Below are 15,955 nucleotides of genomic sequence, written 5' to 3' on the forward strand. Positions count from 1 at the left end.
TAATTAAAAAATTATAAATCAAATTAAAAAAAAAAAAATCAAAAAAAAATTAATGAATGTATTGATTTAATTAATTTTTGTATATTTTTTTTCTTTAAGCACAGAAAGCAGTTTTTTTTGTTTTTGTTTTTACTTAATTACATTTAATTTCATAGAATTTAAATTAATTATTTTTTTATTTGTTTTGTATATGAATGAGTGAATTAACAATTTTGTGTGTATTTATTTTTTTAAGTTAAGAGAAGCAAAAAATTAATAAACTATACAACAACACAGTTGGTATATTCTTTTTTTGTTTTTTTTTTTCTTCTTTATGTTGGATGGATTTTTAAAGAGAAAAAAAAAATTAAACAGAGATATTTTTTGTTGTGTTTCATTTTTTTTTTAACGTGGGACAGATTAACATTTTTGTTTTGTTTGTTTTTTTTGTTTACACATTGAATGTTTATATTATTTTCAATTTTTTCAAGGTGTTTTTATGTATGTGTGTTTATGTTGGGTGAAGAAAATTCGTCTATTCTTCTTCAGACCAGTCAGAGTCATCACTATCAGTTGGATTTGAGTGATTTTCAAGCCAATGATAGTCACGTTGATCAACGAATTCCCATAGATAGATCTAAAAGAAGAGGAAATTCGAAGTGAGCTCACAGTGAAAAGTTTGATTTGTTTTTTGATTTTTTTTTTATTGGACTTTGAGCCTTTGGAGTAGGAGAAATGGTTGTCACATCACCACTTTATAATAATTTTATTTTTTTTTTAAAGAATTTAAAATTTTATTTATTTACATGGAGCTGAAAGTACTAGGAGGAAGAAAATAAAGGAAGAATCAAGAGTGACTGTTTTTGAGGAAAAATACCACAGAAAAAAAAATTGCACTAATTTTTTTTTTATTAATTTGATAAAGTTGTTTCTGCACATTGCAATTATTATACAGGATGTTTTACATAAAACGCAAAAAATGGCATGAGCCTGTAGTAGCCAATAGAAGAACAAACTTATAGGAGGGATACAATTTAAAAATTAAAAAAAACACAACAAAGATAGCGTGTTCTACCAACCATTACTTATTTCAAGGAATAGTTTTTGAAATATTTATTTTCAAACTCAAGTTCTGAAAACCCAGATGTTACTACAAAAGTTCAAAAATGATATACAACACCTTTTAATTCATATCGAAGCTGCTGCTAATAGAGTGATGCGTATTTCTACCACGTCTAAGTTTGGTATACCTATCAAACTGGTACGCCTTTTAAAAATGAGACTGAAGAATGTCATTTGCGGACTCATTTGATGTTAGAGTTCTGAATGGAAGTTGTTCAGGAAATGTTCAAGGCGAATACACATTTAACCGAGGAATGGGGTATTCAACACGACTGTTCTCTAGTTTCGGGAGGGTGGAATGCTTTTTGAGCAATTTTATTGTGGAACACAAAAATTCTTCGGATCATATACTTTTAGAAATTACATGCAAATTTGGCCCTGATGAATTATCTTTTTCAAAGACACTTGAGCTCTTGGACTATCGCTTAAATATCTCCTTGATCCACCTTTTACAGTTCTGAACTTTTACAGACTTGATCTGTAAAAGCGCCAGGAGAATTATATATTAACTGTACGTCCGTGTACCTGTTTTCGCATACCAAAGAGCATAAAAAAGGTGCGTTTGATAACCCCTAACTTATAAATTCTTCAGTGAAGCTATCAAGTACACTTACATATATGTATTTGAAAGGCTTACGAAGTGGGTCAACGATAAAAACATATTTAACATGTTTCAAATGGGTTTTAAAAAAATCCACTCGACTATGGATCAGATTTTCATCTTATTCCACTTTGCCGATTACTTTAAAAGCAGAAAAAAAGTCGTTGTAATGCTTTCTTCGTAGATTTCTGAGAAACCCGTGAATCATTATTTATTATAAGCTTTATGCTTTGGGAATCTCGAACAGTTTTGAATCAGCTGAAAGCAATGTATGAAAGCAATGTATGAAAACAATGTGTCCCATGTTTGGGACGGACAATTTATGTCAGATGACGCAATGGGAGTAAGGCAACAATGTGTGTTGAGTACTTTGCACTTAATTTCGTTTATAAATGATATTGTCAAGGAAGATGGAAGTGGAATTGAGTTCGGAGGTTGCTGACAGTTCTACAAAGTGATTCTTTGTTCTAAGTTTGGCTTGCGTAAAAAAAGATCCTCAAATCGTATTGATTTATTTCGGAAAAGGTCCGGCAGTTTGCTCATCGTCTATATGCAAATATCTTGAAAGCAAGGATTCAGACAAGTATGTACACAAGTTACAACTTAACGGAGTTCTTACTTGGTGGAAAGAGCATTTCCTTTCACTTTTGTGTAGAATTTTCTCCAGCTATGCGCACAAAAAATATTAATGACCCCCACACCCAATGTATTCCCGTTAAGATTTATTTCTTATATTGGCCCACCTTCGCATTCCAGCCATTTATCGCCATTTAATGCAAAACATCCTGTATAAAGTAAAATCAAACCACATTAATATTCTAACCAAACACATCAATGTTACATCAGGATCAGGAAGAAGAGGAAGAGATGGAATTAAAAAGAATTAATTAATGGCACTTAAATAACGAACGTATTGCTAGTTTCTTATTTTTTTTTAAACAAAATAAACTTAGGACTACTTAAGAATTAAACCTTAAGTACTAAGACTAGCCTAAGGCTTAGAAATCTAATTTATTTTGGGCTTATTTAAAGAATGATAATTGTTTTTTCGTTTTTTTTTTATTAATTTTTTTTTTAATTATTTAGTTCCTTCTGTGGTCTAGATTTAGTTTTTCTTTTTATTTAATTATTTTTTTTTTTTTATTTGGGAGAAAGTATTGTAGTTTGTAGATATATATTTTAATTGTTTTTTTGTTTTGTTTGTTTCTTTTGTTTATCACATTTTAGAGTATATATTCAATAGCATCAGCTCCGACACATTTAAAGTGTTGGTTCCGACCGATTGGAAGAAGGTTTGATAAGTTTTTAATATATCAGCCCTGTACAGAGTGAAATTAATGGAAAATTTGGAAAAGGGAAGTATACTGTTATTACTAATAAATATATATATTTATTTAATATTTCTTAGGTATTAAAAAAAAATTAAAACATAAAATAAAAATAATTAAAAAATATAATAAACACTTTCGCAAATGAAATTTACAAATTTCTATCATTTATTGATAGTTTTGGTTTTGTTTTTTTTTTTTAACACTGCGAAAGTGTTTTTATTAAGAAATTTAATGTTAAAACAATATTACTACTTACATCGAGTAAATCAATCAACTCATCGGTATTTCGATGTAATTTTCTGGCACGTTGTGGTAATCCAACATCAACTAATTCACCATTCGGGAGAGCATGTTTGTAGAAACATTTATTGCCAAAGGGACATTTGCCATCACCCTGAAAAAATTTATGAAATTAAATTAAATTATGTGGATAAATGATAAAAATAAAACTTTTTTTTTTTTGGAAAAAAATAACAAACTGAACACGCTGGTTGAGAAATAAGAAGTTTTTTTTTCGGAAAGAGCGTTTTTGCTTTTAATTTTTATGGACTTATTGACCCACCCTTCTTCATAAACTCGTATGATAGGTAAGATGTTTGCTAAGCTGTCAATTTAAAAAAAAAATAACCTCAAAGCTTAGAACATATTCATTAACTTTGATTAACAAAAAAAAAAAAAAAGTATCACGGTTGTTATGATTTCCATTCGAATTTTATTTTCTTCCGTTTTCTTCTCCCAATTCCGTTTTCGAACACATTTTGCGGATTCATAAGTGTTTCGAAAAACGAACGGATCTACAATCCGATAAATGTTTGCCGTTTTCAATCCGGGTAGCAATTTTCTACAAGAAAAAAGATTCTCCAACAAAAAAGTCGAATGGAAATCAGAACAACCGTTTTAAATCCGTACGGATTCAATTTTCGTTTCCGTTTTCAAATTCGAACAAATATTAGAACAGACGTGAATAGCTGAATTAAGAATAAGGGCAACTAATTTCGTATCAAAATCGTACAACGTACATTCAGAGTTAATATTATCAGAAATAAGGATAATGGTTAATTGGAACATCTTGTTATTTAACTTCAAAGGCATGTTTTAACATTAGTAAGACATCAAAACAATCTTGCGCGAACATTTATTGGCTAGAAAGCTATGTGCGCTTTGGATTCCACAAAAATTGACAGATACTCGAAAAAAGAATCAAGTCAATTGGTGGCGGCAAATGCTTCCGAAATTATTAACAATATTATTTGTTAAATTTGACCAATTTTTTGGTGTAAATATTCCACTGTTGTTAGGCTGTTTTGGTCCACATAAAGAAAATGCGAATAAAAACAAGTTCTATCCCATTATTTTCCCAATGGACCGATAGCATTAAACAAAGCTATGCTGTAGCAATTTAATTAAAGTACCTGATACCCAGCTGTGATATAAGTGTCATATTTGAATTTTGCCGTCTCCGGGATTTATGCAATAGGAGCAGAAGAGAAGCAAATTATGTATTATGTTTTGATTACTTAAATTTAATAGGTACCCCTTATAAAGGAAGGAAGCACTTACGAAACGTTGGGAAAATAATGGGATAGAACTTGTTTTTATTCGCATTTTCTTTATGTGGACCAAAACAGCCTAACAACAGTAGAATATTAACAATATTGTCACAGGAATAAAATCGAGATCGGAGGGTTTTAAAGCAAATGGCGTTTTCCGTTTTTCCTTAGCAAAATGTTTTGAACAATTCCGTGAAACTGAGGAAATGAGGATCATTATGCATCACCATAAAGTAAGTTCATCAGCTCAAAGAAGTGATAATTTGGCTAATCAATAGATCCAATTGATTAGTCATCCGCCTTACAACCCCGAATTGGCATCTAATGAGTCCTTCCTGTTTCCAAAAATCAACGATAAGATCTCAACAAGCAGTTGAAATTTTAAAAACAAACGTTTCAGAGCAGTAATCTTCAGACTTATGAAAGTGCTTCAAAAAATGATTTGAACCAATGTACAAATGCATAGGTCTTAAAGGCGAATATTTTTAACAGGAATATAGTCATTTCTATTCAAAAATTGTAGTTTTTTTATTACCATTTATCGGAACTTTTAAGATAACTTACGTACAAAAAAATGCTAACATGTTAATATAGTAGGAGCACTTAAAACCGAATTCACCCTCGAAATGTGAACACAACCAAGGCAAACCAAAAACTAGTACATCATAGGTATAACAATTTCTCCAAGGGTAATTATTTTTTTCAGTGAGATTTAACAAATCTCTCTCTAATAAGCAAAATATTTGTCCAACACTCAAATAAGTAACCGATAGGTTTTCAAACATTCTTTGATCATTAAAATTCTTTATTATTCTTCATAGTGCTTAATGTTCATTTTATGAAGAAGTTTTATCTAAAGACTTTTGGATTAGATCGACACATTTATGTTCTAACAATTGAATATTTATCGCTTCCTCGGTTTGTATGCATTGTTTGTTTATACTTTTGACTTTATTACCCTCACAGAAAGTATAACATACAAATAGTAATATGATGATTTCGTCGTTTGTTGACTGCTTAGAGAAAACCATTACTTTTAATTATGGGATAAAAGAATCGAATTAGGTTAGAAGTAAAAATTTTAATTGTTTTATGACAATAAATGAAGTGGTCCCTGATTCGATTCTACCAAATCTGAAGACCGTTCGTTTCTTATTATGATCTGATATCAACCAAAAACAAACAAAACAAGCCATCTTAGACAGAGAGCTCACAGCCCGTAGACGGTTAAAAACAAAAACAAATGTTATATAGATTCGTCTTTCTCCACCGAGAGGGCGTGCGGCAGTGTTGCCATTAGTGCAGATTTATCTGCGTTTTGCAGATTTTCAACCCATTCCCAGACTTTTAAGAACCATAAATCTGCAGTGCAGATTCTATCTGCAACTGAAACTTAACGTTTCAAAAACGGAAATGGATTTCATTAAAAATAATCCAGTAAATTGGTAATTAAAGTAAGGTCAAGGCCGAATTAAGACATCATTTATCTTCCCAAAACTATCAATTTTTTCGATTATTTAACTTTAGTTTTCAAATCAACTGGAGTTTGATCATAACGGTCTTTAATTTTCCTTCTTGACTTCTAGATTTCATTTTCTCAAATGCAAATTGTAACAAAAATTCAATACTATTTTGCTTTAGAGGAAAAAGTCTAACAATACAATTATTAAGAAAATTTTACAATTTGAGCGTGAAAAAATATTCTCGTAATTAATTTTGCTGACACCTATTCCGCAAGAGTGAATTCCTCTGTGTCCACGAAAAAAAAACTTGTAAATTGCCTATGAAACAAGGCAGAGAGATACTCACTAAGAAAAACTCACTATTGCGGAATTGGGCCCCTGTTCGCAAACTTTTTCAAATTGAGTCTCCCAAATTTTTTCGTCGTTTCTGCAGATTTTTCGAAACATTTTCATGGCAACACTGGCGTGCTATCAGGCTCATATTGCCGATTGAAGTCTTGATACGGATCGTGGTTAGGCACTCGTTGACGCATTCAAAACTCAAAAAATTCTAGCTGAGTTTGCTTCCAACAACGAATCTGCATTCAAATGTGCGCTGTTGGCTGTAGCAATCACCGTAGTAGATGTCATGGGTCTTCAATTTTCTCTGACCCGACCCTTTGCATATCAAACTTTGAAATTCTTTTTAAACATTATGGTTATTCATGCCATGCCCTAAACTAATGGTAAACGTGGAAAAGTGGTAAATGCTGTAGCGAACTGTTAGTTCCCATAAAAACAAATTCAAGCATTTATCAATCTTACCTCGAGTTATGAAACTAGACTACCGTGCAGTTAATCAAATAAAATATTTTATATTTTATTTCTTACCTTTTTGAAGTACTTGCAGTCTTTGATGCCAAGCGCATTTCTGTAATCAACCAAGAGTTTGTCCTTTTCTTCCTTTGTTTCTACCCAAAAGGCACTTGGACAGACGAAGTCCGAAGCCACACGACATTCAGGACAAGCTCTGAAAATTAATTTAAAATTAAAACAAACATTCTTCTTCCACTCCCAACAAAATCCAACAACATACCTGGTGATCTTGTGTTCAAATTGCTTAGCTTGACGCCACTTCCGTATGCATTCCAAACAGAATATATGACTGCAATTGGGCAGGATGCCGAATCTCTTCTCACGTCCGGCCTTTTCCATTATAGTATCGAAACAGATTCCACATTGCTTGTCCTTTGACCTGGCAATGGCAAACGACAATTCCATGTCGCGTTCGTGCTGCTGCAGGCATTCCTGTATGTGCTTCCGCCTCTGTTGGGTATCCGTTGGATGCAGACAATACGAATCGCACATTTCGCACAGCTCAATATGCTGATAGGTACAGGCCAATCCAAAGGGACAATCATATTCATATGGACACAAGCCACCGGGAATAGGTACACCCTGTATTTGGTTAGCTATGCCAGCATTGCCACCACCACCAGCGCCTCCGGCCACTTCGGCCCAGCTGCGATTAGGATCAACATCTTTGCTGCTATCCAACCCAATCGATTGTTGGCGGAATTTTGGAATGAAAACAGGAGCATTTGCCCATGACTTGCTAGTACTTGGTCTGGCAGTTTCGGTGGTTGGGCCCACTTTCGTCGACGTCGTCGTTGGTGTTGTTGTAATTGCTGTTGGGGCGGAGGAGGAGGAATTTGTTGTTCCAGCTGCTGCTGTTGGATTCCATGATAGATCATGCGAAAACCGGCACATTTCACCAAAGCGACAAATGCCGCGCACAAAGAATCGACACAGCGCTGGATTAGCATCTCCTGTTCCAGGTGCAGTACCAGCTGCAGCTGCTATAGCGGCTGCGGATGTTGTTGTTGCAATCGCTGTTGCACTCATTGTGAAATGATTATTTTCGTAATTCTCTTTTTTTCAGATTTTGTTTTTGTAATTTTTAAGCAAAATTGATTAGGAAGTATAATTCTGGCAGAAAAAATAATGATCTCTTCTTTATTTCTAACAACTTTAGAGTGTCGGTAAACGAACTTAAAGTTGTTGTTATTGTTTTGCCTGAAATGGACAACAAGAAATTTAAAAAAAAAGGTTGAATTCGAATTGACAACCAGCAATTGGCTGTCAACATTATTGAAAAAATATGTATTCCGATTGACAAATACATTTTTGCTGTTAATATGTTACATTCATAAAAATTACATTCATAACACAGGAAAATTATCAATCATCTCTTGGGTTAAATGTAAGGAGTTTTGGATAATATGAGGAGACCAACTACTTAGAAGCTTACATACCACTATCTTCTGAAAGTGAAGCGACGAAAAGAGTAAAGAGAAAACTTAAATTTTCTCATATTATCAACGAATAGTTCCAAAAAAGATTAGATACACTATCAAACCTGGATATAATGCTCTTAAAACTCAACATGTTAATTTGAAGGACTTAAATTTTTTTCCAAACTCTAGTACAGAAGGTATGGGATGGATAGTTAGAATATGAAGTTGTTTAATTTTCTACAAGCTTACTGATTCCCGATTGGACAATAATATCATGATCAGAATTAAATGAACTAATGATACAAATGAAGATTCAGTAAAAATTATGTAAAGCTGAGAGTTGTTTTGTTAGCCCTGTTCCATTGGGAGGTGGCAAAGTACTACTAGTAGTTTACTAGCGATTTTCAATGGAACGCACTTTCAACGAATACAATATATGTAAATCGTATCTATTCGGGAAGACGAGCATGAGTAGTTGATAAAACTAGATTAACCAAAACATCTACTATTAGTAGACTACCACCTCCAATGGAACAGGGCTTTGTTAAAAAAAAAGTCTCGTTAACAAATTTTTTTCTCTAAATCGGGGAACCCCCGCAATGACTGTTGTTTTCGTATTCTCTATCAAAGCAAATGTCGACTTTTTCTACGACCCGATTTTAGCCGCAAAATATGTCGCACTAGAATTATTCTATGATGATTGTCACTTTAGTCACCTGCGACTTACGTTCACACGAATCGATAGCATCACCGCACGGCAAAAATCGAATCTTGAAAAGTCGGCATAGCGATTTGATGGCGGATTTTCTATCAGGAAAGATACTGATAATATCCGATGAAAATATCACGTTCAGTACAGTTTGTATAAGTTTGGAGGTGTTTCCCTAATACGGTAATAGCGACATATTAAGCGTATGCAATCACTTTCAAACCATCTATTTCTAGAATAACTAGTATGTAGTTAATAAACAACAAGTTCCACAGGAGTAGTAAAAAAACAATTGTAAGCTTTTATACAAGACATTTTTAAACGCGGTCTAATCGTGCTCTATCAAAGTTTTCCTCCGTCTGATGTTTTGCAACATAAACCACATAAAACCAAGACTAGAATATCGAGAAAAGTTTTGTATAAAGTTTCCTTTTTTTGGATCGTTCTTTGTTCATATAAAATACAGTCAATTAAAAACCAGTTGGAATTGCTTGTGAATTAAAACTGCGCCTTTTCCTCTATTATACTTTTACGGCCAATTTCTTCACATGAGTCCTAAGTCTGCCTAGTACCCGATCTAGCTAGACCAGGTCCTAGCACTAGTTCTATTACTCGGTCCTAACGAAAAGTTAGTACCTGAGCATTTATAGGACCTGATCTAAGTTCACAACGCAGTCCTAAGAATTAATTCTACCTACAACTGTTTTTAATTGCTGGACAGATGTCGTTTTCTAATTGTGCATCAAAAATTAAATCCATTTTCTTCAAACAAAAATTACAAAATGCACAATTTCGACAAAAAATAAAATGCCAAAATCAGAATAAAAATCAATAAAAGAAAAGATTATCTATATAAAAAGACATCAAATCTCCAAACAGCTAATTAAATTTTCGATGAATGCAAAAAATCCCACCAATTCAAGTTTTATCGTCGCTAGACTGCCGATTTTTAGGTTCTAACTTTTAGGACGTCCTAAGCAAAAATCGGTACCAATTTGACAGTTCTAGGGTTTAGAACTTGTGTGAAGAAATCACTTGGTACCGATTTGAGTACTAACGATTGGTATAATAACCAGGTACTAGCAGATTTTGAGGAGCTAGCTAGTACCGAGTCCTAACTAGTACTCGGTCCTAAATTGACAGTTCTTAGGCTTAGTACTTGAGTGAAGAAATGAGTTGATACCGATTTGAGTACTAACTTTAGGACTAGGACCGGTACTAGCGCTAGGACTCTGTGAAGAAATCGGCCGTTAATTATCCCAACTCATTTTTACTGGAAGAACAAAAGTGAAGTAATTCCCAGTAGGTTTTTGTTGTTGGATTTAATTTTTACCTACTAAACTTCGAAATCTCATGGCTTTCCCCCATTAATTTCTATAAGTGGAGTAGAAGAACACGTGAAGCGCCTTCGAAAACGTATCTACGAAACTAGGGACATTATTCAACTCCCCTAAAATCCGGACTTACAAACTACCTAAATGGCTTAAAAAACACCACCATACGTTGAACGAAAAACTACAGAAGCAGTTCCGACTCCCCGATGGATTAAAAAATAAAAGGTAAGTCAAAAGTCAAGTGCCTGAATGTAACTTTGAGATAAATAGGAGGATTACAATTTACTCATCCTCAAAATCTCAAATTTCGCCACCACAAGCAATTACTTATTGGCTTCCATACTTATTGCTGTTTTATTGGTAACTCAGTACTTAGCTCAGTAAAATTTAGCACGAGAAACAACAACAAATGATTACTAAGGATAAATAAGAGTTTTTTGTTTGTTGGTTTACAGAGAATTTTTTTTTTATAAACTTATACATTTGTAACCCTTTAACAATAAAGGATTGTTAATAATAAAATAAGGTAATCGTTTATTGTTGTTAACAGCAGAAAATGTTTACTCAGTAAAATACTAAGTACCACCGAAACACGGCTCATATCAAAAAGCAAATCCTCCACGATAGAAATCAAAAATTCTTTGTATGGAGCTTCATCAATGAATAAATTCATACTAAACACTGCATAATAAAAAAAAAAAAAAAACTATTACTGATGAAGAGGGATACCTATTTTACAAGGACCCAGCGTCATATATGACTTCTTAACAATGGCTAAAGGTAAAACTTATTTCTATGCAAAGCAAAAAAAACAACACCAATCACGTGTTTTTCATGCGTTAACATGAATTTTTGAAAAGATTTCATACACGTGGGATTAAAAAATGTCCTTTTAAATAAATAAGAAGCCAAAATATTCATTTTCTTGAAAAGAAGTCTTTCAAGGGTCAGAATATTGTTGACGAGAAAATATCATCAAATGATACAAGTAAAACCTGGGTTATTACTCCCATACACTCTAGAATTCATCCATCCATCAATAACAGACCCATTGGAGAAGATCTTTCTACTCCAACGTATGTAAATCCATCATTGACATTTTACCTTATCCTTTTCAATGATGTCATTACCATGGTTTTTTTTTTTTTGCATTTTACCTACTAACTACTATACCATGTGCATTGACACGAGAATTGTCATCGTCTTCGTCATTAAGTTTCTTCTTCAAGATTCCTATCAAATTGTAACCAAACAAAACCCCACTTGTAGAAATGTCTCTCTCATTTCATATATTGGGGAATCAAAGGATTATGAAAAAAGGCCAAATAAGTTCTTAAAACGAAGCATATCATAAAATAAGTTAACTTTTAACTTGCACTATGAAGAAAAATGTTTGCGAGCGAAGAGGAGTGGAAATGGAAATGGAGACACCATAGAGCGTCATCGCGACGATGCAGGTCAAAATTGTTTAAGATTCAAGGCCATTTACACAAATTGCTTTGAGCTTGTTAAATGTATTCAAGTAACACGATGTGAAATTCAATACAACAACAACAACAACAAACCAACAAACTATAATCATCGTTATAGCAGCTCTTAAAGTGCGTAATTTAAATTCCATTGCATCATGGCAAGAGAATTTCATGATTCTCAGTCTCGTGGGCCATTGGAGCACCAACCAAAAAAAAAAAAAAACTAATTACACATACAAAAGGGGCAAGTGGATAGTGGAATAATAGAAGAAATGGAAATACAAAGACAAATTACCAAACTAATTAAGAAATTGCTTCCCAAAAAATAATGTATTTATTTACTTTCAAGTAAAAAGTTCCAAGAGGAGAGGATTTTTTTTGTGAAATAGGTTTTTGACTACACCAAAAGAAGAAGGAGACAAGTCTTTTGTAGTCTCAGAAAAAAAGTGGCTTCTCCGTTTTTTTTCTTTTTTTTTGCTTCTTCCAAATTTGAGTGCGAAGTTTGCAACAGCAGTTTTTTTTTTTGTCTCAGCCAGAGTACATATACATACACTACCACTACTACTACTACTATCACCATTTTGCAACACAAACAATTTTTCGGGTTAAAATGCACTTTTTTCGAAATGATTTTTTTAGTCATTTTGAGATGAAAAATTGATGTATTTTCATATAATTTCAATTGGTAAGATATTAATGAAGAATTTAATTAATAAATTACCTGAAATTGAGGCTTTTTTTCAACACAATTAGATGAGTTTTTTTTTTTGTATGAATTTTTTTTATTTGTAGCTCATCTATTCTCACTCACAGTCACTCTTTATTTCCACCCTTCCAAGTTCACTACTTTTTTGCTTCTGTCTTTTTTTTGAAAATATATAAATTCTGTGTGTCTGTTGTTTTCGGAATTCGTTTTGGTGCGCTCTTTCTTGTGTGGACCGTTGGGTCGAATGGTATAAAAATATGATAAATGGTCGAAAAGTTAGTGAAGTTTGTTGCAGTTTTGAATGTGTAATACTTTAAAGTGATGCCAAATTTATATCAATTATGAATTTTGTTTAGATGGATTTAGAACGATTTTTTATTCGATTATTTTTAAAAGGTTTGAAATTGTTTTTGTACACCTCTGTAAAGCGAAATTGGAACAAAAATTCTTTTTTTGTCGAATCAATCAATCTGGGTTATATTCACAACAAAACACCTATGGTTTTTTATTTTATAAGGATAGAAATGATCAAAACCTCGCGATATGCTTTATAATGTCTAGGTTTACATTCAACGATTTTTCCAATGACGATTTTTTTTTTGTTGTTGTAAACGTGGGAGAAAAAAGGAAGGCAGAGCTTTCTTGTGGAATGATATCTTCGTGATAACAACAAAAGAAACCAATCGTCATTGAAAAAATCGTCGAATGTAAACCCTCTCTTAAAGATTTTTATCGGTCAGGTTCAGAAAATTGTTAATCTAAATTCTAGCTGCCATACAAATTATCGATAAAATGCTCATATAAATTTTAGCTCGGCTAAATTTTTGCGATAATTTGCATGGGAGTTAAAATTTAGCTCGATCTGCGTACCAGGCTTAAAGTTCAATTTTTGTTGCTATTGTAGTATTCTGACAAACCTCACAAGGTCACAAGTCACAAAAACCTCACAAGGTATTCATAATTCGATTTTGTGAGGATTTTTTTCACAAACTTCTTACTAGCAAAAATCAAACCTGTGAGTTTTGTGACCTCCTTCTCCTTCAGAGTAGATCACAAATTCGAAAGTTTTTGTGGCGCAAAAACCTCACAAAATCAAATTCAGCTCACCTTGTGAGGTTCTTATAACTTATGAGGTTTGCCAGAATAGGGCTGTAAAACTCAGCTTTGCTATTGATTTCAACTGGCTTCTAAACACTTCTTATTTAAGACGCAAGTGTGAATCAAACCAATATATCAAAGTACATATCATCATATATGACAACTCATCATGGACAGCTCATCACAAGTTTCGATTAGAACAAATTCATTTTTAGTGCAATTTATTTGAATGTTTTTCTTCTAGGAAGGGAATTTCACTGACGATTTTTGTTTTCCTTAAAAATGGTTTCTTTTAATGAAATGTTCCCTATGATTACTTGCCCTGTGATATTAGGCATGAATAGTTGAGTTCAAACCCTCAATTGAAATAAATAGCAGAATGAGGGTGAATGCTTTATTTATATTTCCACGTGAACAAGATTACACCTGTAAATAACTATTTACTCTTTTGCGAAAATTGAGTGCGACGCCCTCTAGATTGGTTCCAAATCAGGAAAAAAAGCCTTCCTGGCCCTATTTTGATAAGAAGTTGTTAGTAGAGCAGGGGCGATATTCTGTGTCCAGTATAGGTATGATAGTTATACGTATGAAAGTATAAAAGTAAAGAGGCCCCACTGTTTTTTTTTTTTTTTTTGAAGAGGCTATAAACTGTAATTTTTTTCCTTTAAAAGCAAATAATATATCGAAAAATTGAAAAAAAAAAAACAAAAACTTCTTAATGAAATAGGGTCAGGAAGGGTTAGGAATTAAAATTTGAAAAAGTAGGGCTTTTTTCCCTGATTTGGAACCAATCTAGAGGGCGTCCCCAATTTTTTTTTGAAAATTGGAAATATTATTATAAATATGCATTTTATTGAATAAAAATTTTGTACAATTTTAAAGTTCAAGTGACCTCAACTCCAAAGCGTTTCGCCCAGGTACGACAGTGGGCTCATCAGTTAGATCTGTCGTACCCTTACTTCAGACGCCTTATTTTGGTCGTTGTTTACCGAAAACTCATAAAACTCACAGCATGTAGGTAAACATCGACCAAAATAAGGCGTCTTAGTAGGGGTACGACAAATATAACTGATGAGCCCACTATCGTACCTGGGCGAAAAGCTTTGGAGTTGAGGTCACTTGAACTTTAAAATTGAATTATATTCAATCGCTTAAAATTAAAATAATTTTTTCTTCGTTAAAAATTTTGCATTTATCTTTCTATCTTTCCACATAGTGTGCATATCAAAAATAGCTTATAATTGTCAATTCTCTAGTAAAGGTATTTATACTCGGCCTTATCACGAATTCCATTCGTATCGGAAATTTTCTACGATTCCCGAAAATAACAATCAAAAAATTTGATCGTACTGCCGATTTGTATGAAATTTTCCATTGCGAACGGATTTCGTGTTTGTTCATTTTATATAACTTTGTTCATAATAAGTTAAATTCAAATTCATTGGTTGTGATGTTTTCAATAAATCAGCTCAATTATTAAATTCGAAATCATTTAATTCATGTTTCATTCCTTCGGATTTGGCTTATCAAATTTACTATCTTTCTATTCCTTCTTATTAGTGTCGTGCAATTTGCATTTAAAAAGACCTTAGCTCTTAGAGGCATAGGTATAGTTAAAATAAGAACCACTAATCAAAGCAATTTTTAATTCACTACCACCTAACTTTTATAAGGTTGGATCATACTTACTGAAAGTGAATCGCTGATTTAAAAATTATGAGTTTCCGTTATCCTTCTTGCTTTCTTTTAACCTTGATGGTGTTTTAAATCGACAGTGGTGCATGAACTACCAATATCCAAGATTTTCACTTTTTTTGAATATCTACATCTACATTAACGAGAAAAATCCCAAAATATTTGTTGATATAAGTTGTTTATACTCGTATAATAATGACATTTTTTGTTTTTTTTATTATTATATTCGTTAAGATAAAACATTTTTGTTTTTTTTTTATACAGATTTCAAATAAATGTATTTATGTATCATTTTTGTTTTATTTTGTTTTAAATTTTATAATTACTTTACTACATTTATTTCTTAATATTTTTTGTTTGTTTTATTATTAAATCATTTTGTTCTCTTCAAGACCAGAAAAAAAAATAATAATAATATAATAATGTATGCGTGAAAAAATTGCTAAATATAAAAACAACATTAAGAATTACATAAACTGAAATATTTCCGTAAAGAACGCATTTTCGATTTTTTGTTTGTTTTGTTTCTTTTATTTTCTTAAATCAACAAATGTATCCATGCACCCATTTGAGAAATATGTATTTTTTTTTCTTTATTTTTTGTATTACATTTATTATA

At 32.4% G+C, this 15,955-nt stretch overlaps 1 protein-coding gene across 3 annotated transcripts; it reads right to left on the reverse strand.

The window, feature by feature from the left end:
• Positions 1-284: 284 nt before the first annotated feature.
• LOC129918225 (probable E3 ubiquitin-protein ligase makorin-1) lies at positions 285-12,809 on the reverse strand. Of its 3 annotated transcripts, none has more exons than XM_055998629.1 (5): positions 12,559-12,797; positions 7,122-8,101; positions 6,917-7,055; positions 3,290-3,427; positions 285-616 (listed from the first exon to the last, which is right to left on the reverse strand). In XM_055998629.1, the coding sequence occupies exons 2-5, from the start codon at positions 7,928-7,930 to the stop codon at positions 515-517; spliced, it is 1,188 nt and encodes a 395-aa protein (XP_055854604.1). In that variant the 5' UTR covers positions 7,931-8,101; positions 12,559-12,797; the 3' UTR covers positions 285-514. The 3 variants fall into 3 exon arrangements, with proteins under 3 accessions (XP_055854604.1, XP_055854605.1, XP_055854606.1); XM_055998630.1 differs by lacking the exon at positions 12,559-12,797 and adding an exon at positions 12,180-12,292; XM_055998631.1 differs by lacking the exon at positions 285-616 and adding an exon at positions 2,785-3,021 and having other exon boundaries at positions 12,559-12,809.
• Between the last annotated feature and the right edge of the window lie 3,146 nt (positions 12,810-15,955).

This window comes from Episyrphus balteatus, chromosome 4 (assembly GCF_945859705.1).
Source record: "Episyrphus balteatus chromosome 4, idEpiBalt1.1, whole genome shotgun sequence".
Classification (NCBI taxonomy): Eukaryota; Metazoa; Arthropoda; class Insecta; order Diptera; family Syrphidae; genus Episyrphus; species Episyrphus balteatus.

Excerpts from the sequence above, each read along its gene's own strand:
- LOC129918225 (XM_055998629.1), bottom strand. The coding sequence starts at position 7,930 with ATGAGTGCAACAGCGATTGCAACAACAACATCCGCAGCCGCTATAGCA. Across the intron at positions 3,428-6,916 it reads ACTGCAAGTACTTCAAAAAG|GGTGATGGCAAATGTCCCTT; the intron begins GTAAGAAATAAA and ends AAATTTTTTCAG. Across the intron at positions 617-3,289 it reads AGTTGATTGATTTACTCGAT|ATCTATCTATGGGAATTCGT; the intron begins GTAAGTAGTAAT and ends CTCTTCTTTTAG.